Source organism: Sesamum indicum, linkage group LG14, assembly GCF_000512975.1.
Source record: "Sesamum indicum cultivar Zhongzhi No. 13 linkage group LG14, S_indicum_v1.0, whole genome shotgun sequence".
Taxonomy (NCBI): Eukaryota; Viridiplantae; Streptophyta; class Magnoliopsida; order Lamiales; family Pedaliaceae; genus Sesamum; species Sesamum indicum.
The window spans coordinates 2629351-2656085 of NC_026158.1; the positions used below are offsets into that span (position 1 = coordinate 2629351).

Genomic DNA, 26735 nt, shown 5'->3' on the forward strand with positions numbered 1-26735 from the left:
TTAATTAATTTTAATTATATTAATTAAAATATATTTTAGTTAATTAAGAATATTTTAAATAATTACAATAAATTAAATATTTTAACTAATTAAGAATAATTATAATGATAATTATTGTAATTAAATATATATTTTAATTAATTAAGAATAATTTTAGATTTAACAATTAACAAATATAAAATTATTTGAATTTAAATATAATTTAATTTAATATTTAATATTAAATAAATTAAATTAATTTAATATTTTAATTTAAATTTAATATGAAAAAAATTAATACCTATTTTTGAGGGGGAGAAATAACAAAAAGAAGACACAACAAGCGAAAAAATTCTTTGTATTTATATAAACCCATAAAGAAATATTTTAGTCAAAAGTGTCATTAAATATGGATTTAAACCGCAGAAAATGACTACCAAACGCATCATACGGGCGTATCTTTCACTTGCCGTTAGTTGTTAACAGAACGTGAGTTTTTTGCTGACTAAAACAAAATAGGAGGAGGCTTTTAGCCTATTCTTATAACAAGATGGTACTTTTTGCAAATTTTTTAAAACACAAGGGGGTTTTATGCATTTTAGCTATTTAAAAAGTAGAGGGGATGAATTATTATTTTTTCTTTTATAAAAAAATAATTTACTCATTTACAATATCATATTAGCATTACTTGTATCTTTCCTTTTCTTTTTCTTTTTGGCACCTTCAAATTTTCACCTCCTTTCCAAGACATACTGAAAGGAGAAAATAGATTCCTATAATCCTAATAAGAGCATCTGATTTCACATTTCAAATTCGAACTCTTATAAATTTGCCAGAACAGAAACCCACCAGCCATTCTGTCTTCTTCCCACCAGCTCCCTCATTTATACCCTCTTCTCCTCCACCTCTAACTCCATTCCCAAGATCTTCAAAAACTGAAAACAAATCTCTTCATCCCGTCTTAACAATGTCTGATTATTTACCTCAAGAAGTATTGATCAAGATCCTGGCAAGGCTGCCTCCAGTATCTCTTATCAAGTTCAGATGCGTCTCGAAATCATGGAATTTACTCATCTCCAGCCCTTTCTTCATCTCAATGCAAACAGAACAAGCCATTATCTCCAAGCCCGTCGACGCCGGGACGGAGCAGATCATCGTTAGGCGCTATTCGAAGGCCCAAAACAGCGAACTGTACACAGTGCACATCGACAATGAAGAGTTCCCTGATGACAAAAACATCAAAATCGAATACCCTTTTCGAGATTCGACACGATTCTATTACCGTATTGTGGGTTCTTGCAACGGGGTGCTCTGCCTCTCCGATGACCTATTCGGGCAGGCTGATTCCACTCTGCTGTGGAATCCCGTGATCAAGCGAAAAGTCACGTTGCCTGTGCCACAAGCAACTTTTGACACCATGGGGCCTTACATGTTTGTGCTCGGGTTCGGATTTGATGTCGAAAATAATGACTACAAGCTTGTAAGAATGGCTTATGTTCAAGGGGATTATGGATATTTGGTGCCTCCAAAAGTTGAGGTTTATGCACTAAGTATAGGGAATTGGCGCGAGTTTAGTGGGGAAGTTCCTGTGAATTGTGTTGTGGAGTATTTCTGGTCAGAGGTTCTTATTAGTGGGAAAGTGCATTGGGTTGCTTACCGGAATATGGGCATGCAGGAGAAAGTAGAGAACTTGATTATGGTATTCAACTTGAGCAGTGAGGTGTTTGATGAAATGCAGCTACCCTCTGCCTTAGAAAATGAGCTGCCGATTAATTTGAACGCTGCGGTTCTTGCACGTTCACTAGCTGTCGTTCAGTACGACGAACGTGTATGGAGCAAGAGTTGCTGCATTTGGGTTATGAAGAACTATGGTGATAGGGAGTCATGGAGTAAACAGTACAACATTGAAGTTGATGGAGGACTTGGGACGATTCTTGGTTTTAGATCAAACGGCGATGTCCTATTGACTGCAAGAAATCGGGGATTAGTGTCGTATAATCCGGTTACAGGACAAATCAGGGATCTTGGTATATTCGGGACGAAAGACTCATTTTACGTGGGCACTTACGTTGAGTCCCTTTCGTTGCTTGTTGAGGGGAAAGAAGCGCGAGAAAGGATCCCTAGTGATACCGAAACTGAGAGTGAGAGTGAGAGCGAATGTGAATCTTCGGTTGAAGATGATGAAGATCGATATGGTGATGTTGAGAAGAGTGAGTTTTGGATGCAATCTAGCATGTGCCAGTATCTTACTGTGTTGCTTAAGCGTACATTTATGTGATTCTTCGTTTCAGAAAAGTGTTTTAAGGCCGAATAGGCAGATATTTCTACCAGATAATGTTAACTTTCTTCATCTTATCTTCATTTCATGTCAGAGTTTTGCTAGTTCTAATGAATAGAAAATGTGCAAAAGGGGGTGTGTGGAAATTTAATCAATCACAGTCAATTTTCAACTTGAGAGTAGAAGTTAAAATTGGATTGAACATGGAGAGCTTGTAGGTTCACCTTACTTGGAGAAGAGCTTGTCCAAAATTATATCTAGCCCCTCTTTAGTTGAATGTTTTGACGGGCTGTGAGAAACTATATTTTTAGTCTCATAAAATAAGGGTTCGACACTTTTAGTTTTATTCTATGTTATATATAAAAGTGTGATGAGCTTCTATGTGTTTGTTCCCCATAATGAAAAGACACCCATATCTTAAGTAATCTTCTTAATAATAAATCAGAATTAGTTATAAAAGAATAAATTTTATTAAAAAAAAAGAAGCAAAAAGAGAGTAGTCAAATACCTCTAAACTAATGAGACAATGATAAAGATATCTAAGAGTTGAGATGAAGTAAAACTACTAAACAGTTTTTTCTTTTCTTTTTTTGTTAGAACTTTGTCTTTTTACTATTAATGTTAAACGATAACTTAAGTAAGGCTAATGTCTTTCTTACAAACTTCTTCCATATATATAAATTTCTTTCAATTATATATGACGTGTATCATATTTTCGGCCTCACCAAAAAATTGAAGGATTTTTAAGAAAAAATCGAAAATTAATGGGGATTGACCCTACAAAACAAAAGTTACCACTTTGATGCTTAAATTAGTAACGGTTTTACTGAAAAATAATAAAGAAAAATTGGATTAAAGTAGGAATAATACTATCAAATAATGATAAAGTATATATATTCGTGTAGAGTGCAAAATAGGCTCAAAACAACCTAAAAACAGAGAGAGAAATAAGAGTTAAGTGCGAGTTTGAGAGTGAGGTATGATAATAACAAATGAATGTATAAGTGTCTAAAGAGTGGGATATGGGAGATATTGCTGACAATTGTACACCATTTGAAAGCCTTTTGAATCAGCTAACTGATTGAGATACATCATGCCAATTGAGTTTTGTTAGGTCTGCCTGAAAATTCGAGAATCCGTTACTCATGGATTCCCAGCTCATTTGGCATCAATCTACTAGAAGCCACCAGAATATATTTTAAGATGACGTGTCCTGATTTGTTGGAAATCTATATGACGTATTTGTCCAGCTATATGACGACGTGTCCAGCTGGAATTAGCTTATTTCTTGAGTCTACCAATTTAGTAAGTTTGTGGATCTTTCCTCCCTACTGATAGACCAGCTGGGCTGGTCTGCCTTGTTTGTGGGCTTAAGAAACCTTTCATGCTCATCAAAAACATGACTCTAGCTGGGATTCTTGAGTACTGTTTATCGACTAAAGGATTGCAACTAGAGAGTCCTTCCACCCGAAAGAACTAGAGCATTCAGATATAAGTGATCTTTTTTAATTGACTTAGCTGCTTGAATTTTCTGCTATACTTTGTTGTTCCTGCAGATTAGTATAAGTATACCTAATTTATATACTACGTAAGAATGTTCCCTGCAAATGCTAGAGTAATACTAAGTAAGATAAGATTGGGAGGTTTCTCTATCTCCTGTTAATATAGGTTACCCAAGCAGTAAAAAATGATGCTTTATCACACAAGTTTAGCTAGAAAACTAGGTAAAATAGGTAAGATGATTATTAATCCAAGTAGACAGGCCTTAGTTGCAAAAAGCCTTTAGGTTTAGGCAACCTGTTCTAGGGCAATAAATATTGACCTGCTTTGTGCAGCTGATGCATGCGTACTTGTTCCAGCTGCTCCTCCCATTAGCCAGGAAGATGTGATTTTTTTTAGTAGGAGAGATTATATCTCACAGTAAATGAATAAGGTATAACTCAAGTAGTGAGTTAGTTTAAGCAAGTTTTATTAGCATTATGCTTAAATGGAGGTGCCAACAGAAGGCAATTGGAAACTAAAGTGAGTGTGTCAGCTGGTAGTTACTTGTATGATGTATGTGTTAGTTGGTGATGGTTGAGTTGGATGCGTGCACCAGCTAGTGGCGGCTCATGTCACTGCGTGCACCAGCTGGTGGCAACTCATGTAAGTGTATGCACCAATCGGGGCGACTTATTGAAAGTGTGCGCCAGCTAAGGGCGATTTATGTGTGAGCTTGTGCTAGTTAAGGGTGACTTATGTAGAAGCATGCGCTAGGTAGGGGTGACTTATTACGAGGGTGCGCCGGCTGGTGGTGACTTACGTAAGTGCATATGCTAGCTAGGGAACAACTTATGTAAAAACATGCTCCAGGTGGTCGTGGAGTCTTATTTAAAATCTGCTAGGAGCTGAAATAACACAGGATGAGAAGCAAGAATTGCCTTTATTCATGTAAGATAATGCTTGATTACAAGGATAGCAAGCGATAATAGAGAATGGAATTTTAGGAATAAAACTTCCTAAGGTTATAAGCGTTCCATAGTCGAGAAATCCTCCTACCAGCAGTACACCAATGTAGCAAGGCTGCATTTTCAAACCTACAGATATGCTCAACTAGATCAGTGTACCACTGTAACCAGGTAGGTGCAAAGGTGCTCGAAAATGAGTAGGGAACTCCTCTACCATGATGTCCTAGCTGAATGGGATGTGACCTCTAGCGGGTATAGTCTCTTTTGTTACCAACTGGTGAAGCTCCACCATCTCTTTCCTTAGTGTTTGTTAGATGTTAGGGGGCTGAAGGTGGCTACTTCTTGACTTGCAAAGTCAGTATAGAAATTCCTCTGTCGATGTCTTAGCTTCCTGGTCTTCTGCATCTTTCCAACTGGACAGAGTGTCCTATTCCGCTAGCCTAAGAATTATGGAGGGTGAAATTGATGGTTTCAATGATGAACTGATGAAGCTGTTCATAGAAGAGCTGGATCATAGCTACAATTCCAACAATTTGATTGAGACTTGGAGCTATAGCCTTGGTGGCTCCAAAGGTTGGATCTGAAGTTGGAGCGCTGGTAGCTCCTGTAGTTGGATCTGGATGTAGAATGGTAGAGCTAACTACAGTAGGGAGAGAAGAGTTCCCTCATAGGTACTATTGTCACCTCCATTGTGTAAATTCATCATTTCTCACATCAAAGGTCAAGTGTTCTTACAATCAGCGCCAATGATGCGTACCAGATTTTTTGCCACACCATAAGGGATTGACCATTCCCTCCTCTAAACATGGTATTAGCTATTCCCGTCATGTAGGGAATGAAAGTTTTTTTTCTTTTTTCTTGTATTAATTTAATATTTAACTTTAATTTTTATTAACTTTGGTATTTAATATGAAGAAATCACTATGTATGCATAATAATAAAAAGTGATATTAATTTAATCTTTAGTTATTTTATTAATTCAGATTCTTTTTACTGAGTACTAAATAAATAATGGTGCATGCACAAACTAAAGGTTTATTTGGTTCAAGTGGAAGAAAAAGGGAAGAGCAAGGGGGAGGAGGAGGAGATGAATAATAGTTTCCTTCAAATTATTTGGTATGATTGGAAAATGTGCAAATCTAAAATACTTTCCTTTGTTTTGGTACGAGAAAAACAAATTGAGAAAAAAAGATTAATTTTTATAATTTACTGAATAACCTTTCTCTTCATTTTGTATTAAAACAAAAAATAAATTAATGTTATACTAGTATAATCTTAGTATATAAAAAATTTAAAACTTTTATCGATAAAAATATTTATCAAATAAGAATAAAAATATTGTTTCTTAATAAAAATATTTATCAAAATGGGTATTTTTCATTTATTCTAAACTATTTAGTTTAAATAAATAAAAATTACTAACAAGATTGTTTACCTGATCGTTGACTTCGATACAGTAGCTTTTTAACAATTTTGTTATATTTTCTTTAGCAGTTATGTACGGCGTTATCAATAGGAAGGAGAAAAGAATTAGAAAGAAATTATATATATGTGTAATAGAGTAAATAAAATAAAAACTTCATCTTTTTTTGAGGGGTCTTATACTTTTACTTTTTCACCCAATTTTGGACGAAAATAAAATTAGACTCCTAATAAATTTCATATACATCAAATTTTTTATTTTACTATTTATTTTTTCATAAGGTTAATTTGATCATTTGCAACGAGGACCGCCTGCACTTTTCCGCAATTATATATATAGAGTGAGAGAGTCGACGGTGAAGGAGAAAACTACTGAACTACAGCTCAGGTAATTTATTTTCTAAGTTAAAATTCCTACTAATCCAATGCTTTCTTCAAACCGAGTTAAATTTTTCTACGATAATGATTTGTGTTAAAGTTTTCAGGAGGGTAATTATAAAGCAAGCGGATCTGGAGCTGAGTTTGGTTAACAGTGACTTAAGATCTTAAGGATTGCTATTCAAATTACTTCCGCTGGGGGAATGAGCAATCAAAATTGTTGATAATTTATTTAGAAGAATTTCCGCAGATTTCATTCGCAGGTACGGGATTCCTAGTTATATTCCACGTATTTCCTTGATTAATTTCACATATGTGGAAATAGTTCTTCCAATTTTTCCTGAATGTACGGGTCATAAGTTGGATTATATCTTGTAATGTTCTCAGCTTATTACCTTCATTCTATCCCATTGCATTTTTCTGTAATTTGTTTCTTAATTTTGGGAGGTATATATGTTTAAACTTGATTTTTGTTTTCTGCAAAAAAGAGGATTCAAAATGGGGCAGAACTGTTATGTTAACCTTATGTTGAAATTCAATAACTTAGTTTGTTGTAAGGGCTAGTGTAGTCTTAAAGAGCATATTATGTAGAGCTGCAGAGTGAATAGTCTTAAAGAGCATATTATGTAGAGGTGCAGAGTGAATAGTCTTAAATGGCATATTATGTAGAGGTGCAGAGTGAATAGTCTTAAAGAGCATATTATGTAGAGGTGTAGAGTGACTTATGAAAAGGAATTATTGATTTGAATCAAGATAGCTTGTTAATTGTTGTCATAATAATGGTAGCATGAAAAAATGATACTTGGTCATCGTTCTCAACTGCCCCAGGTCATGTTTATGTAATCCAGTTTAAATTTTAAAGATGTGGCACTATTGTTTCTTATTGCTCTAATTTACTCTGTTGATGCTCGTGAGTGGAGTTTCCATGGACCAATTTGGTTCTGTGAAGGACATAATATTTGAGCATAGGGCATGAAGGCGGATGGAAGACATGGTTTTACTGGTGAAATTTTGATTGCTTGTCAAATTATTTTGGATATTAGTTGAGTTCAAGTTTCTGGACTTAGTTCTCCTTATACATAATCTGGGAGTTGGTGATGGCCATGAAGAGTAGTTGCGGATATTAGAAACTGGAGAGAGCTGTTTCTGGTGCTGATTCTACCTTTAGGTGTCATCATCAGCAAGTGTGATTTGAGAATAGCTTTATTAATGAGGAATTCACTTTGGAGGAACCTCCCAAACCTGAATATTAGTTGAAATCAGTGCTTTACTCTGCATTGTGATGAACACTGTATATAAATCTCTGTTAGTTATGCAATATCAGCTGTTAATAGGGGTTTTCCTGTCAATCAGACAATAAACATTTGTTAAATAATTCAAAGAATGAGATCAGGCATTCTTTCACATTTTTTAAGTTTTGGCAGCTTTAAGTCGTGGCTTATCAATGATGTTCATTTCCATATAGTGGCCATGCTGCCGGAGATTGAGAATTAAACACAACACGCCCTGCATTTTTATTGTTTGTTATATTTCTTTTACACAAAAAAGAAAATGGGAATGCAGGGAGTTTTTGTGCAATGGAGAGTTCTGAAGATGAAAAAGATGGAAACATTGAAGGTTCTACACCAAAGGAGCTAGCTCGCCCTTCAGAATTTAAGGGTACAAAATTTGTAGATGATGTTCTCAAAGGACCAAATGAGAGTTGCTTGGAGAACTTTCGGATGGATAAACATGTATTTTATAAATTATGTGATATGCTACATACGAAAGGCCTACTACGACACACAAATCGAATCAAGATTGAGGAGCAATTAGCAATATTTATGTTTATAGTTGGACATAATCTACGAACTCGAGCAGTTCAGGAGCTATTTAGATACTCAGGTGAAACCATCAGCCGTCATTTCAACAATGTTCTCAGTGCAATTATGACTGTTTCATTAGATTTCTTCCAGCCTCCAAAATCTGATGTCCCGCCTGAAATTCGAGAAGATCCAAGATTTTACCCTTATTTTCTGGTAAGGCAATGATAGAACTTCAAAATCTATGAATCTGTTTTCTGAAACACATCATTGCTTATACGCTATGATTTTCAATAAGAATTGTGTTGGAGCAGTTGATAGCATACATTTCCCAGTGACAGTCGGTGTGGATGAACAAGGGCCTTTCCGAAATAAGAATGGTTTTCTTTCGCAAAATGTTTTGGCAGCATGCTCATTCGACATGAAATTTCATTATGTTCTTGCTGGTTGGGAAGGCTCCGCACCAGATATGCGAGTTCTAAATTCAGCTCTGACTAGGCATCGCAAACTTGAAGTACCTGATGGTATGTTCATTTTCAGAATGAAAGTTAATGGATCATGGGTTCATATAAACTCTGAAAATGAAGTGCAAGTATTAACTTTTCTTTCAAGAGCATGTTTACTGTATTTGTAGAACTTCTTCAAAGCTGATAACCCGCTACTTGGATCAAAAGTTCACTTACATGATTCACATGTCATCCAAGTTCCTAAAACGATTTCTGGTTATTTATTCAAATACTTGTTTGTTGTTTCAGGTAAATACTATCTCGTGGATCCAAAATATGCAAATATTCCTGGATTCATTGCTCCATATCCTGGAGTATCTTATATTCAACAACTTGAATTTGGTGGTGGCTTCCACCCACAAGATGCTAGAGAGCTCTTCAATCAGCGTCATTCAATTTTGCACAACGTCGCAGATCGCACTTTTGCTGCCTTGAAGGAACGTTTTCCTATTCTCATGTCGGCTCCTTCTTATCCTTTGGCAACACAAGTGAAGCTCGTCGTTGCAGCCTGTGCCCTACACAATTACATCCGTTCTGAGAAGCCCGATGACTTGATCTTTAAAATGTACGAACAAGAACTTTTGTTACAAGCAGAAGACCCAATGCCTCCTTTAGAGATTGAACAACCACTGGGACCTGCTGAAACACAAGTTTTGGACATGCCTATCGGAACACAAGAGTTAGAACATGCTTCCCAAATTCGAGATGCTATTGCTACTGAGATATGGAATGATTATATCAGAGATTATGCTGCTACTGATGATGTTATATAGTTCTGAGATCATCTTCTGAACTCAATTTTTGTTGAGAGTTTTTGGCATTAGAAGCCATGCAAAGCTTATTGCCCGTGAGATATGTCAACGAATTTTGCTTTCCACTCCTCCCCTTGTAAAGCACGACTACTTTAATGCCCAGCAGTTGTATATGAGTTATAAAACATGAGATGCATAATGTACCTTTAGTTTCTCAGTCGCAAACGAATTGAATTTTTTGTTATAAATTGAATTTTCATCTCCTACCCATTTAATGTGCACATGCTATGAATATAAAGACGACATTATTCCTATGTCTGGATTTGTGTTTTGGCCCATATGTGAGATGGGCCAAAACTAAATCCATATTTCATTTAGTATTTTCTACATGTTGATTAGGTCTGTATGTATTTTGCTTAGGTTTTGAGCCCAAACAAAATATTTTGCAGCAGGTTTTTTTTTTAAATATTTTTCTTCTCTTTTTTCTTCTTTTCTTCTCCTTCTTTCTTCTTCTCTTTCTTCTTTTCGCCTTTTCTTCTCTTTTTTTCTTCTTTCCTTCTCTGTTCTTCGATCGAAATGTTCTTTTTCTTCTCTTTTCTTGTTTCCTCTCTCTTTTTTTATATTAAATTGTAGCAACTATTGCGCCCTCTTCTCTGTCGTTCGCGTTGCCGCCGCCACCGGTGTCAACATCGTCGTTGTCGTCTGCCGTGCTTGAGGCCTCAAATCTGTTGCCAGTCGTTGTTAGTTGTTGTCATTGATTTGGAGGTTCAGTCCGTGAGAAGAGAACGTCTGTTGCATTTACGAGTGAAGGTCGTGTCTCCGTCGTTTGTCATCGCAAGTTGCCGTTAGGAACGTGCCGCACGCGCCCCTTTCAAATCGGTCAGTCGCTGGATTTTGTTTATTGGTGAATGTTTTTCATTCTTCAAATTTATGACCTTGTTTTGAATTATCAAGTAATTCTATGGATTCCTACATATTGCTCAACAATATAATGGTGATTGAGAAAAATTAGCACTTATTTCTGCCTTGCATTTTTTTTTACATATTTTTAAAAATTGATTTTGTTGTGTTGTATTATACTGTTTTGGCGCACTGTAGATAGGATAATAATTGAGGATTTCTTGCAGATGAGTGTTGAAATGTATATCAAATGTAGTGACTATACACTGCAATATCGTACAATTACAAATTTTTTGATTTAACATTGCATTGATAGTAGTTGCAATATTTTTACTGATGCTAGTCAGTGTGGCAGTATTGAGTTTTTAACCTTTTCTACCTATGTGCTTTGCATCGCATGCTGTCTGTACATTGCATTTCACATGCCTCACAGTTCCAACTTTGGTACATTTCAAACTATAACATAGATGTTACATCTTGCCTATATATATAGCATACATACAGTGCGCTATAAAAATTACTCCATCTAAACTTCAAAGTTCAAACACTGGTATGGTTATTGAGTATTGGGACGGGGTTGTCCTTCGGAACTTCGTATTATATTTTTTATACGTATTCGAATAAAGTGTTGCAGTCGGGAATCGGTAGCTTGCATTCCACTTTTTGTTTGTGTTGTTCTACTTTTGAATTGTTTCATCTATTGTGTAAATTAAATAACGGTCTTTATATTTTGCAAAGGTCTAATTAGATTGTGACTGCTCAAAACAAAAATTAGACAATCTTGGAAATGCATAGATTTGACATGTAAGGCTAGGACACATCTCTGAAAATAGGATAAGAAAGTTGGTGGATTCAAAGAGTTTAGAAATAAATAATTTGGACAACCTATCAGCCTGCGGAATCCTGTCTGAAAGGAAAAATGACCAAGAAGCCCTTTGTTGGACAAAGCACGCTTGCTAATGGTTTGTTGGATTTTATCCATTCAAACGTCTATCAGCCTCTAAATTTGAATTCAAACGTCTATCAGCCAAAGTGGGGTTCTCGTACTTCATAACTTTTACTCGCGGTATGGTTATGTTTACCTGATGAGATACAAGTCTGAGGCTTTTGTGACGTTAAAAAAAATTCAGACTTGAAGTTGAAAATCAAACTAGTTGCAAAATTAAAACCCTTCGATCAGACTTAGGTGGCGAGTATTTAAGTGGTGAGTTTTAGATTATCTAAAGAAAACAGCATAGTCTCTCAGTGGAGACCTCTCAGGACGCCTTAGTTGAACGACGTGTCTGAGAGGAGGAGTCAGGCCCTATTGGACATAGTTCGGTCCATGAGGAGTTTTACTGAACTCTCTATGTCTTTCTAGGGGTTATACACTTGAGACATTGGCGAGTTTACTTAACATAGTATCATCTAAAGCAGTGACCCAGATACCAAATCAGATATGGCACGACAAGTGTGCATCCTACAAATACTTGAGAGTTTAGGGTAGTGTACATACATCAAGAGACTAGTAGGGGACAAACTGAATTTGAGATTTAATTTGTACAGATTCATCAGTTATCCCAAAGGAACTACAAGATACTACTTTTATGACCCCTATGAGTAAAAGGTGTTTGTCTCAAAGACTGCAGTATTCTTAAAAGGAGGTTTTCCAACGAATATCAGATACAATGAGTTGCTCCTTGAGGAATCAAGTGAGGCACCTTAGTCGAATGTAGGTACATCGTCTGTGCCTGATGTTCCTACTAATAATGTTCCACTCCTCCGTAGGTCAGCTAGAGGCTAGAGCACCTCATCCTCCCGAAAGGTATGGTTTTCTATGCATGACATGTCGGTTGGATTATAATCTAAAGATATACGGAGAAGCGATGTCTTAGACCGACTCAGAATAGTGACTTGAAGCCATGAGATTCAAAATGGACTCCATGAGTTCGAATCAAGTTTGAACGTTGGTGGACCGACCTAAAGGTGCAAATGGATCTATAGATGTAAAAATGAGGCTAATGGGGAGGTGACAGCCTTCAAGGCCAAGCTTGTACCAAAAGGATACACTCAGCGACCAGGGGTCGACTTTGAGGAAACCTTTTTGCTTGTGGCCATGGCTAATTCCATTTGAATTATGCTTGCCATATCATCACGATATGACTATGATATATGAAGATGGACGTGAAAACAACCTTCTTTAACAGTTTTGTTGAGGAAGAGATCTATATTGATCAGCCGGAGGGTTTCACATAGTAGGAGAAGAGCATATGGTCTGCCATCTCGAAAGATCATCTATGGCTTGAAACAAGCCTCCTGAAGCGGAGCATATGTTTTGATGAAGTTATACGGGGTTATGATTTCATCAAGAATGACTTTTGCCTTGTATATACAAGAAGGTTAGTGGGAGTTCTGTTCCATTCCTTGTGCTTTACGTGGACAACATCTTACTTAATGAAAATGATACTAAGATGTTAGGAGACACTAAAGCATGGTTATCTATTCAATTCTCTGTGAAAATTTGGGTGAGGCTTCCTACATCCTTTAGACCAAGATATTTATGGATAGATCTAAAATGATGTTGGGAATGACCCAAAACTCATATGTTGAGAAAGTTTTGAGTGGGCCTGGTTATTTATTGAGTGGGCCTGGTTATTTATTGAGTGGGCCACAAATTCCACCCTTCACTTTTGTTCGGCGATGCATATTTGCAACCAATCTTGACCAAGAACCAACAATGATTTTCAAGTTCGAATATGTGTATACATGATCACTCTTCAATAGAGAAGGGAAGAAAGTTTGGATTCTGGAGAGAATGAAGAAACTTTGATCATGGCTTAATTATTTTTTTATTATAAAAAAATTATAAAAATAACATTTTTATAAATATGTTAACAAATTTATGTCCAGTCGTGGTTGACATCCACGACACAACATAAAAAATAATTTTTTTTAAAAATAAAGGGCATCCACGACTCGACTTGTTTTTTTTAAAATAAAGGTAGAGTCATGTATAGCATCCACAATTGACCTCGTGGTTGCTGTGCACGGCCTCAAGTCGTGGATGTTGTCCACGCCTCGATTTTTTTAAGTTAGTATATATTATATTAAAATTATTAATTATAAATTTAAACATTATAATTAGAACCAATTTGTTACAAATATTACAATAAAAATACAAAATATTAAAAATATCCACCCGTTCCACAATTGCGTATGTGGCGTGACGTCTAGATCTTCTTATTTCCTCGCCCACATTTTGTATTGACTCATTTTGTTCATCATTATCATCACCACTAAAATTAATGTGCAACCGACTTGATGATATTACAAAACTGGACTCCACATTATCACGATATGCACTAAATGATGAAAATAGAATTGGTGAAATGTTATATTTTGGTGCATCTAGTTGATTAATGCCAAGGCCAAGGTCAAGATCTACATGTGAAGAATAAGCTTTTGCATAGCTTGGCATATGTGAAGCAGATTGAAATCAATCATCTTATGGCAGTTGAAGCACATAGTAATCTTGAGACAATTGAGGCACGTAGTAATCTTGAGGCGTATATACTGTAGAAAAATGAGCTATATCCACCTCAACATCACCACGCTCAATTGAACCAATAAACATTCGGTTAGACTTTGCCTATAGGATGTGATGGGAATATTATCGGATGATGTTGCAATTTATTGTGTCTGATGTCTTAGGGCTTTCTTGATAATTTGTATTCCATGTGCGAGTCGGTCCAGCAATTAGCGGTACCCTCAATATCTAGTGACGTAGATTAACAAAGTGCTTCAAGGGTATTTACCTCTTCTGTCTGAAGAATATAGGAAAATAATGAATTTTTAATGTAAAAAAAAAAAGTATTTAATATAAGTATGTGATATTATATAACATTCCACAATTTGCAACATAGGTGCATCTCCAAGTTGGTATTCCTTTTCCACACATCTATCAGTAGATGGTGACACGAAATGACGTGTTATGTTGTTGTAACATTCTTAATACCCTCGTTCTGTATCTCTTCTGTTGGAAATGGATGGTCTTTGCACAATCATGTCATATCGTCTTTGTCATCTTGTGATGTATTGTATGTATTATAGGTTCAATTTGTGCCCGTATGATTTTACGAGAGATTTGATGCAGGCTCATGTCCGAATATCTGCCGCTTTCCAAATATTTTGCCTCATCCAAAATTGGTGAAAGACCCCTTCGAGATGATGTATTTCCACTATTGCATATAATATTAAAGGACAAGTTAATCTCCACAGCTGGGGGGTTAAAATCAACTGCATAGATCATAATGACATCTAAGTCCATGTCATACGGTTGCCAAATAAACTATAATAAATGAAATGATTTAAGTTAAAGCGCATTTATTATTCGTACATATGTATGTAATGTTTTTTATTATAAGATACTTGATCAAACTACATCTAATCCAATATATCTCTTATGACCTAGAGAGTTGTTCGTACTGTTGGGGTGAAGTTGTGCTCATAGATCCATATCGCACCATATGGTACTGTTGGGTACAAACAATTATTATCTGTTTGGACTTGGTCTATATATACACGTTCTACACTAAGTGCGGAGTAAAGTGGAATAATATGTGACCAGCCCCAAATCTGCAAAAATAATATAAACTTGTGTTACTACTTTAAAAAGATATTTGTCTACAAATTTAATAATTCAATGTTACCGATAACAACTGCAACGCGCCACCAATTGCAACTTTGCTTTTGGTGTTGGTATTACATAATTCACGGTATAAAAATATGAGTACAACACTACCCTATCTGTAGTTCCTAGCTTCTATTATATTCTAATTCTAAAAGATGGTACAGTTTGAAAATGGCCCGTGAAATTATTTATGACACATAAGAGAGCTTAGTTCGAAAGCTAACTAAATACATGGGAGCTCTCCGAAAATATAATGCAGGATCTATTATTGAATGAAAATACAAAGTCTTCCAACAATCAACTGGTGCATATGTGATAGGATACATCTTTTGGGCATTCAAACCGTATATCGAAAGGTTCCAATTATGTCGTAAACTTATTAGTATGGGTGGGACCCATTTATACACAAAATACAAGCACAAAATGTTAATTGCAATTGCCATGAATGAAAATCAACAAATACCCCCTCTCACATTTGCAATTGTCGATGAAGAATCCTATCCATCTTGGAAGTGGTTTTTTCAACAATTGAGCAAACATGTTATAAAAGAACGACGTGAGGTGTGCCTTATTTATGACCGTCATCCCGGTGTCGTTAAAGTAGAACCCGAAGGTTCGAATTTTGTGCCACGTCACAGAGTGTACCATTATTGCTTGAGGTATATGTGTTCTAATTGCAACAGTCGTTACAAAAATGTTGTATTAAAGGATCTTTTTTGAAGAGTTGGCTCTGAATATCAAATCATAAAGTTTAATCGAATTATGAAAGAGATAAAGAGCCAAAAACTAAATGCATTTGAATTCTTAGACTAGATTTAGAAGAAAAAATGGACGGATTCTCATGATGGTTGATGACAATGCGGTATTTTGGCGACCAACATGTCAGAATGCATCAATGGAGTTCTGGAAGGGAGTCGTCGCCTGCTAGTGGCAGCAATAGTTGAAATAACGCTTGTTCTGTTCATTATTTTCATAAGGGAGAGGCGAAGAGTCATGTAATGTTGAACAACATCCAATTATGGACAAATTCTGCATACAAGTTGTTCACAAGTTGGCAACAAAAATCTGTTGAGCATACGATCACTAAATACCATCACTTTCGACAATCCGCCTTGATCGTTACAAAACACCAGTATGGACATGGATTCAACACTCATGTTGTCAAATTTGCCAACCAAAAATATTCATTCAGCAAATGCACTCAATTTGGCACCCCTTGCTCTAATGCTCAAAAAGTACTCACTGCATACAGTATTAATGTTGCATCAATGGTTAAGAATTATTATGATCTAATGGTTTACAAAAGTCGGAACATTATTTGAATGTCCTAGAATTTGAGTTAGCACTATTATTCTTATCTCTACACGTTCTGGTCGAAACCAAACACCACGTATTCAGAACGAGATGAATTGGCAGTAAACGCGAGAAAGGCAACAAGCCCAACGAAAAGGAGATTTTTCAATACAATCAAATGTGTCAGTGTAGGGTTGTCCACAATAATTGCATTTTTCTATATTTGTATAAAAAATTGTATACTATTACATTTGTATAGATGATTATATTTTTTTAATTAATACAATTTTAACATTATGATTTATTGCAATTGTACATTTTTTATTAATTATTATTTATTATTAAATATAATTTTTTAAAAAAAACCTGAGCCGTGGATGGAGATCACAACTCGAAGTCGTGGTTGCCATCGACGACTCGAGCATTATTTTTTTAGAAAAAATATTTTTCGTCTCCAGCCGTGGATGCCAACCACGACTCTACACAAATTTGTTAACGTCTTTAAAAAAAATATTATCTTTATAATTCTTTTTTTTGAAAATAAATAAATAATTAAGCCTTTGAATCATAGTATGTAGAGAATATAGATCTGCCAAAGAGAACTTTTTGCACATTCACATTGCCACCATTCCTTCAGAAAAACCGTTTTCTTTTTCCTTCTTGATTGTTTTCAGAACACCAACTCATATAAACTTAAAGCATGATTTCATTAGCCAATCCTATAAAGATCAATTCTTAATTTATTTGACACTGGAAAAGATAAATCCCATCCAGTATCGTATGTAATACCCGACCATGATTTATGAAGACCATGCTAGGCGTGCTAAGGCCGATAGCCAGATATAGCAATAGAAAGTGCTCTATCCTTCTGCTTCTCCAGGGACTTGCGTGGCATTTGGGAAGAGCTTAGGTAATGGCTTCATTCTGATGGTTGAAACTGACTCAGCTTGTCCCCTGGAGCCTGGTTCAAAATCAGCAAGAATATGATACCAACATATTGAGTCAAACTCTCAATTAAGAAGACTCGATCGAATGGTGTCCATACAGACTATTGCTCGTTCTTACGTGTTTGTAAGTGCCACTGATCCCTTTGATTTTCACATGCTCTGTATGCCTGCAGGATATGCTATATGCTCCGTATTAGTCATCATATGCACGATACATACATCATTGCATCCAAGATTGCTTAATAAGCTATTAATGCTCTTTGCAGCAAGGAAATTTGCCGGAAACAAATCCTCTTACCAAGTCAAAAATTACTTTTTGCTTTAATGAGCAGGCACATTCCATGATATCAAATTCAATGCTGGTTTACAAGATCTGAGTGAAGTTCTGAGTGATGCCAGCAAAGCTTGGAAATCTCCTGACAACCAAATAAAAATACATATATTTAAGCATTTAAGACACAAGTACAAAGAAGCAATAAAACAAAAGTGAACGAACACCAATCAAAATGGGATTGAGCAATTAAATAAATTAGCATAACACTCGAAGAAGAGAAACTTTAAGATGCTGCATACAAATTAAAAAAGAGATGAGGAAAAGGACAATAGAGGGACATTCCTTTATCAACCAAGAATAGCAAGGCGCATAGGAGGATATACAACATTCTACAATATTAAACGGGTGTTAAATATGACATCTTTCAAGTTTCAACCTCTTTCCCAATTAGCAGAACGCAGAGTAAGAAAGTAATTTAAGATTGAAAAACAGTTACCCTGATTATGTTGCATAGCAAATTCCTGCATCCTCAAGGTTAACTGCATCTAGGGGCCCCAGCAAAGGCTATGTATCTGTAAGTAATCATGTCTGTCTTCACCAGAAATCCCCACAGCTGCATATTCCATTCCTAAAATGATGAAACCGACTGGTGTCTCTAACAGTTATTTCTCTCTTGGCAATAATTGTGATGTATTTTAGAGCAGTATGGCAGTCTCCACAAACCCTCAAATTCTTTGTAACCAGAATAGGCTTGTCGGCTTGAAGGCTAATAATTCCATATGCAACAGCTAGCTTCTCGCTGTGATAGAGAAGAATCTTTTCCTTTTCCTCCTCCTCAACATCGTGGTAAACAAAATCAGCCTCTGCAGTATAGCCTAATCTTTTCATTTCAGCAACAAGTTCCTCCAGCTTCATATATATTTCAGGCGATTGTTGGTGAGACCAATCTCCACCAACAAATGCGTGAACAATCCCATGTACTTCTATCCAACTACATCCGGGCTTTTTCTTAAAGCCCAATTCCTTCTGTTGGATTCTCAAATTTGCAGCATCATCCCATCTTTGAGCAGTTGTGTACAAATTAAATAAGAGAACGAAGTTACCAGTGCTTGCAGGCCCCAAGGTTTGAATTTTATGAGAAACTTCCTCCCCGAGTTCAATGTTTTTGTGGATCCTACAAGCAGCCAGTAACGCATTCCATAGATGAGCATCAGGCTCATATGGCATCATGCTAATGAGTTTGTATGCCTCATCCAAAAGACCAGCACGGCCCAACAGATCCACCATGCAAAAATAGTGATCCATCTTTGGGACAATATCAAATTCTTGACTCATGACAAGAAACAAATGTTTTCCTTGAGTAACAAGCCCTGAATGGCTACAAGCCGACAGGAGAGCGATGAAAGTTACTTCATCCGGTTTGTGACCTACATTCTGCATTTCGTGGAACAGCAAAATTGCTTCCTTCCCGAGTCCATGAATTCCATAACCAACAATCATTGCATTCCACGAGACCACATCCTTCTTATACATCTTATCAAAGACCTGCCTAGCAGCGTCCACCTTACCGCACTTACTATACATATCAATCAGAGCATTACAAATCGAGACATCTGCTGTGAATCCACGCATCACTGAATATCCATGCCCACAGATCCCGTGTTGCAATGCAGCTAAATAAGAACAGGCTGGCAAGAAACCCATCATGGTTGCCATTTCAGGTACAATACCTACAAGTTGCATTTTGTGGAACAATTGCAGAGCTTCCTCTGCATAACCATTTTGCACAGACCCAGAGATTATAGCGCTATAAGAAACAGAATCTTTAACATGCATTTCTTCAAAGAATCTGACTGCATCATTTATTGACCCACATTTTGCATACATTGAAAGCACTGTATTTGCCACCATTAGCTCAAAATTAAAGCCCAACTTAATCGTGTTACAGTGTAGTTGCCTCCCCATGCTCAAATCATTCAGCTTAGCACAACCACGAATGATAGTCGCAAGCATCACAGGTGAGGGGCTTTCTCCAACCTCCATCCTCATTCTCCCAAACAATTCCATGCCTTCTCTAGTAGAATTACAAATAACACAAGCTCCAACCATAGCACTCCAGGTAACCTCATTTTTTAATCCCATTGCAGCAAATATCTTCTTTGCATAAACCAACTGCCCACATTTGCCATACATATCCACAAGCCCAGTTCCAACCACTACATCATCATTGAAACACCTTCGCAAGCAAAAGCCATGAACGGTCTTTCCTTCCCTCAACCTACCTGCCTCCCCAATTACAGGCATAATAGACAGAATGGTTGTTGAATTTGGTTCCACACCTTTTTGTTGCATCTCCAAAACCAGTCCAATCGCACTCCACCACATTCCATATAATGAAAACCCCGTGACCATCGCATTCCACGCTACAATATCTCTTTCCGGCATTCCATCAAACACTTCTCTCGCCTCTACCAAACATCCACACTTGACATAGAAATCAACCAAGGCGGTACGCACATAAAGATCATTGTCAAGATTAAGTCTTCTCACTTGCCCATGAATCTTTACACCAGTTTCTATATCCTGCAAAGCAGAACAAGCCTTAAGCACAAAAGGGTAGGTGTACTTTGTGGGTGTGACTCCAGAATCCACCATTTCATTATATAAATCCACGGCTTTTTCAAAAGGTCCATCCCATGCATAACCTCTAATCATTTGGTTCCATAATATAGTCTTCTTTTTCCTTTCTCGGCTTGGGATTGAGTTAAAGACTCGGTGTGCAAGTTGAGGCCTTTTGCATGAAATGTAGAGGCGGGTGAGCTTATCTAAGACTAATGAATGCGTATTGTAATTTGTATCATAAAATTTGAGAAGATACTGATGAATTATTTTGCCTTGTATGAGTGATTTTGAGCTAATGCATGATTCAAGAAGCTCCCGGACATGGAGCAATGAGTCCTGGAATATTTGCTTATTTTGCATCCACGAGATAGTATTTAGCCTGAAACAAAAAATACATATTCCAATAAATATGTGGTAGAGTTTAGGAACTTGAATGACAAGTGCATCGCAGAAGGGAACTTTTGATACAAGCAGATCTTATCGATTTTGAAGAAGTTCAACAATCACATTAAACATGCTCATGAAAAGAAAAGGTGATACCTACACTTCATTTTAAGAGTTTCTATGTATAATGTTGGTTGTAAATGACCTATGATCCATTAACTTTTGTGAAAATGGACATACCATCAAGTAATTCAAGTTTGTTATGCCTAGTCAGAGCAGAATTTAGAACTCACATATTGGCTTAGGGTTCTAACCAGAAAGATATTAAGTTTAAAAACGAGCATGCTGACAAAACATTTTACGAAAGAAAACCATTCTTATTTCAGAAATGGCCCAAGCTCGTCCATGTAACACTCCCGCCTCAAAACTCTTCTCATAAGAAATTCACAATCACATTTATAAGATAACTTCTACTTGTATTAATACGTTAATAAATCTCAAGCAATTAAGATTTCATTAAGTTCGGCAATTAGTACAACTATAAGATTTATTGACATGAGAAATAGAGAAAAGTGAAACTTTAAGCTAAATAAAATTTCGGTAAATATGTTTTAGAATTTTTAGCTCAATATGCCTCACTTGGTACCGATAACCAAGCTTACAATGAATTGTTGTGATCTATCGCCTAAGAAAAGATAGGGTTAAGGGAGAGTTCCCTACTAAGTTACATACATGCATATAATACTAGGAAATTTTATAGAATAACACAAACAAAAAAATTATTCATCATGTAACAGTCATAAAGTCGTCTATTAACCAATGCCATCATACATCAAACCACAATATAATACGTTCCAAATTATTGTCTGTTTCTTTAGGACTCTGGTAATTGGTTAGCCTAGTTGAAGTATATTTAATGGTTTCATCGACTAACATTATCATAGTCCCAGTAATATAATAGCATAGGGGCCTTATCGAGTGTGGTATCCCAACACCACCCCAATATCTGGCAAATAGCAATTAATACCTAAGGAACAAGGTACTCCAACACCACCTCAATGAATAGCAAAATTGCAGAGGATATTTTCTGCAGTAAAAAAATATACCAACAACCTCACGCTGTGGTACCTAGCAAATCCTTTATTTTTCCACAAATGACATATCATCATGTACCACAATATTATAAATATTTGAAACAAGCCCCAACTTAAGTAAGCCACCTCTCAACTCAATTTACCATTACAAAATCAATCACTTCAACATTCATCGAATCAACAATTAAATAAGAGCATTTAATAACCATTCACTAGTCCATGTTACATTCATAAACATAGTCATATTGCACGGGTATAGGGAGCACTTGGAATAATGCATGCTCTAAGGCCTTTGGCCAAGAAAGCACAAAAGGGACTTGAATCTGGGATATAGATTGCTTGCTCCTTTTCTTGGTGTCTATGTTATGAATTATAAAAAGTGCGATGATATGAAGTAATCACCCAAACTATGTGGCTATTGTTTCCCACTTTTCATGTATGCTAAGTTCTTCCTGAAATGGCAAGATGAACTTTATTGAGTTATTATTCTCTTTAATTCATTTACGTCGTCATTGTGTTTTACTAAATTTTCTGATAATTCCTCAAGAGTACTTGATATGCTACCTTCATAGATCCAAGATGCTGCAGTTTTATTCAACTATGACGACATTCATAATAGTGATAGTTACACTATCCTGCCGCTAGATTTTGGGCAATTACACATAGACCACATGTGGTTTGAAAAATTGCATCTAGCACCCCTGACGTTTGTTTCTGTTTAACAAATAGATTTATTGGTTAGTGAAAATTCACAGAATACATTGATAGCTGTAGAAAAATTGAATGGAAATTCATATTTGCCCCTGTTAACAGCTGATATTGCAGAATTAACAGAGACTCATATACAAATTTTTCATCAGAATGTAGAGTAAAGCACTGATTTCAACTAAAATTCAGGTACAGGAGGTTCCTCAAATCCAAAGTCAACTCATCAATAAAACTATTCCTGAATGTTGTTCAACTTTCAGAGCCTCCTGATGACACTTAAAGGAAGAATCAGCACCTGAAACAGCTCTTTCCAGCTTCTAATATCTGCAACTACTCTTTATGGCCATCACCAACTCCCATATTAGGTATAAGGAGATCCGACTAACTTAAAAAACTTCAATCTCAAATACTATCCAACATAATTCGACAAGCAATCAAAAGTTCACCAGTCAAACCATGTCTCCCACTCCGTTTCACATTCTATGCTCAAACCCTTATGTCCATTACAGAACCAAATTGGTCCATGGAAACTCTACCTACGAGCACCGACAGAGTAAATTCGAGCAATAAAAACAACAGCACCACACCTTTAAACACCTGAACTGGATTGCATAAACAAGACCTAGGGGCAGTTGAGGAGATGATGACCAAGTATCATTATTTCATATCATCATTATTATGATAACAAATAACAAGCTGTCTTGATTCAAATCAACAATACCTTTTCATAAGTTACTCTACACCTCTACACAAAATGCTTTTTAAGACCATACCTCAAGGTACATTAGCCCTTACAATAAACTAAATATTGAATTTCAACATAAAGTTAACAAAACAGTTCTGCTCCATTTTGAATCCTATTTTCCGCATAAAAACAAAACCAACCATAAAGCAACAAGGTTCAAACATATATCTCTCAGAATTAAGAAACAAATTACAGAAGAATGGAAAAGGATCAAATAAAATCAATAAGCTGAAACATTACAAGATTAATAATCTAGTTTATGACCCCGTACATTTCGGGAAAATTGGAAGAACAATTTCCAAATATGAGAAATTAATCAACGTAATAAATGTAACTAAGAACCGCGTACCTTGGAGAGGAAATCTGCGGAAATCCTTCTAAAGAAATTATCAACAATTTCTTATTGTTCACTCCCCCAGCGAAAGAAACAGTGACTGAAGAGAAAGCTGAACTTGAGATTGTATGTGGGCGAGAAGTTTGGTTTTGTGTTCTACTGAAGTCGCTATTCTGGAATGGATTGTCAAAACAATATAAGAAGCGACTTTAAGTTAAATTTATATTTGCTGAGATTTTTTTCTTCTCCTTTTCTTTTTTCAGAATTTAGTTTAAATCAATTTAATCTCTATAGTTTTCTTCTTTTAAATCAAAATTAGTTGTTATACCATGCACTCTCCGCAAGCATATAAAAAAAAGGTAAATTATAATAACTTCCCTTGAAATTTGACATAATTACAAATAGTCCTTGTTATCTGAAAAATACAAATACACCCTAATGTTTGATTTTTTAATAATGTATGAAATTGTCAGTTTTGCCCTTACTGTATTTTTTTCCTTAAAAAAATTGGACACGGTAGATGGAAAAAATTTGAGAAAATATACACTTAGTCCATAAGAAAATTAAAAAAATTTTAAAAAATAAATAAAATTATAATTCTTAGTCCACAATGCATTTTGGTCAGTTCACCACAAAAATTGATAAAACCTAACGGAGAATTGAGCTAATTGTTAGACGACCATTAAAATCGGGGGATATTATTGTATTTTACCCTATAAAAAAAGTCATGTACGAGGAAAAAAAAATATGAATGGACACAAATATAATATGAGGTGAGGAAAAGTAAATAAGCATGTGATAAGAAAGAAATGTGGGGTAAAGTGAAAAATAAATAAATTATAATTGTGGGTTTATTAAAAATATAGAAGTTTGTGAGGAAAAATGGAGAAAGTCAGAGAGAAAAAATAAATTGTAATTGTGAGTTTATTAAAAATATAGAAGTTTGTGAGAGAAAAAAAAAGAGGAAGTAGTGGATTAGGAGAAAAAAAAATTGTAATTATACAATTATTAAAAAGTATTAAATTACTATTCGGACTAATTTTTTTCAAGAGATCTTTTCTAAAAGAAGAAATGAATTAAAGGATAATTGTGGGCATTCAAAAATTGATACGATAAATGAATTTTCTTTTATAATAGTGTAGATGAAGGGGCGGGGAACCTTCAATTTAATTTCATCGTTACTTGTTTCTATTTCTTCATCTTCCTGATCTCTAAGTTCAACCGTGTTATTATGTATAGACTCAGTAGTAAGACTTCTAGTCCTAGAAGAAAATGTTGAGTTGTGTGTAGTCTAGAAGTGAAGGAAAACCATAGGCAGCCATTGCAGCGCAAAATCAAGCTCTATTTTCTGTATATATTGCAAAAAAAATTTCACTTGTGAAGAAATACAAAGGGTATATATATACAGTGAGGCATAACCTCCTCTAACAAACTAACAAATATTGTTACAGAAAAGACAAGACGGTTGTGTTGTATCTATCCTGTATCTAATAAGAATGTAACAGAATTGTTGGCGACCTCACAATGTGCGACCTCGCGATGAGTGGGAGCTAGTGCGACTTCAAGACCAGCGACCCGATGTTGTACTTCACTGTGACCGGTTGGTGAGGTAGCGACCTCACGACCCGCGACCTTTGGGTGATTGGAGGTCGAGTTCTCAACAGTCCCCCCACAAGTTAGACGTGGTTCGATAGAGAATAAGCCCAACTTAGAGATCATAGTGGAAAAGGAAGAAAGGGGCAGAATCTTGGTGAACAGATCAGCCAGCTGCAATGAACTCCGCACAAAAGGAGTGATGAAACCTTCTTTGTAGGCATCACGAACCAAGTGGCAGTCAAGTTCTATGTGTTTGGTTCGTTTGTGAAAGATGGTATTGGTCAGGATATGTAGAGTCGCCTTATTATCACAAAATAGATTGATGAGTATAGAAGTGGAAGCACCAAGATTAGTTAAAATATATGTGAGCCAACGTAGTTCGCAGAAGGTGGCAGTTAGGCTGCGATACTCTGCCTCAGCGGTTGACCTGGATACGATAGGTTACTTCTTAGTCTTCCAAGATAGTAAGGCAGGTCCAAGGAATATACAACAACTTGTAAGCGAGCGTCTGGAATCCGGGCAGGTCGCCCAATCTGCATCGCAGTTGGCTTTCAGTGCTAGAGAGTTGTGTAAGGGAAAGAATAGCCCCTTAGATAGACAGCTTTTGAGATAGCGAACTACGTGGAGAGCTGCACGCCAATGGGAGTCACAGGGATTTGTGAGAAACTGACTAAGTTGTTGAACAGAATGAGAGATGTCTGGACAAGTGAATCCAAGATATAACAAGCGACCCAGAAGGCGACGATATGAGTCTGGGTTAGAAAGCGAATCATCTGAGGTCGAGTGAAGCCTTAAACCTTGTGGAAGAGGTGCAGGGGGCTGATTTTGACTGACATAGACCTGTATCTCGAATGATATCCATAATATATTTGATTTGTGAAACATAGAAACCATCACTGCTTCGAGCAATTTCCAGTCCAAGGAAATAGCAAGCATAGTTGTTGTTCGTCTTCTTCTTCTTGTTCTTATTTTTTCTTCTTTTATCATTACGGTTGAGCACGGTTTATGCAATCCACATAACCATAAATTCAAACTCAATTGCTAAAATATTATATTTTTTTACTAACTCAAAATCAACCCAACCACCCTTTGCTCGCGATTGGGGCTGCTCAACAATTTTATTGAACATTTTGTGTTAGAGAATATTTTTAAAACAAGAAGTGAAATCATGTTTAAAGCTTTACAAAACGGAAATAAAAAGTAATAAATTATGCAAAAATAGAAGTAATTTGGGAATCAAGTCAAGAATTAACTCATATATATCTACATCTATCTATACTATATAAAAATGAAAAGCTTTCCACACTGATAAACGGTGACTGGTGACACCATTGCACTATTTTTCTATAAAGCCAAAAATACTCTTCAAATGATAAAATAATTAATTTATTTAACTTTTTAAATTTTACATTAATTGATACATTATTTATTTTCTTTTTTATTTTTTAATATAATGTATTGATTTATATATTTTATTTTTAATTATAATATTATTTCTAATATATTTTAAAGTATGTAAAAGATTTATTCATTATATGCAGGAACGGTATACCACAACGACTAGTACTAATAAAAAGAAAATCTTATTTTTACTCACAAAGAGCG

At 35.8% G+C, this 26735-nt stretch overlaps 3 protein-coding genes across 8 annotated transcripts; 2 read left to right on the forward strand and 1 right to left on the reverse strand.

Moving 5' to 3' along the window:
* Positions 822–2410, forward strand: LOC105176828 (F-box protein At3g07870-like). Its single transcript, XM_011099747.2, has one exon. The coding sequence runs from the start codon at positions 947–949 to the stop codon at positions 2255–2257; it is 1311 nt and encodes a 436-aa protein (XP_011098049.1). The 5' UTR covers positions 822–946; the 3' UTR covers positions 2258–2410.
* Positions 6448–9828, forward strand: LOC105176829. 3 transcript variants are annotated; one of them, XM_020698732.1, is made up of 5 exons: positions 6448–6514; positions 6612–6767; positions 7970–8522; positions 8605–8830; positions 9062–9828. In XM_020698732.1, exons 3-5 carry the CDS (start codon positions 8082–8084, stop codon positions 9583–9585), a joined length of 1191 nt encoding a protein of 396 aa, XP_020554391.1. In that variant the 5' UTR covers positions 6448–6514; positions 6612–6767; positions 7970–8081; the 3' UTR covers positions 9586–9828. The 3 variants fall into 3 exon arrangements, with proteins under 3 accessions (XP_020554391.1, XP_011098050.1, XP_011098053.1); XM_011099748.2 differs by having other exon boundaries at positions 8068–8522; XM_011099751.2 differs by having other exon boundaries at positions 6449–6514; positions 6605–6767; positions 8068–8522.
* On the reverse strand, positions 17023–23696 carry LOC105176830 (pentatricopeptide repeat-containing protein At3g16610). Of its 4 annotated transcripts, none has more exons than XM_020698725.1 (5): positions 23550–23696; positions 18144–20648; positions 17672–17786; positions 17492–17540; positions 17023–17387 (listed from the first exon to the last, which is right to left on the reverse strand). In XM_020698725.1, exon 2 carries the CDS (start codon positions 20627–20629, stop codon positions 18242–18244), a length of 2388 nt encoding a protein of 795 aa, XP_020554384.1. In that variant the 5' UTR covers positions 20630–20648; positions 23550–23696; the 3' UTR covers positions 17023–17387; positions 17492–17540; positions 17672–17786; positions 18144–18241. The 4 variants fall into 4 exon arrangements, with proteins under 4 accessions (XP_020554384.1, XP_011098056.1, XP_011098057.1 ...); XM_011099754.2 differs by having other exon boundaries at positions 17672–17789; XM_011099755.2 differs by having other exon boundaries at positions 17492–17552; positions 17672–17789.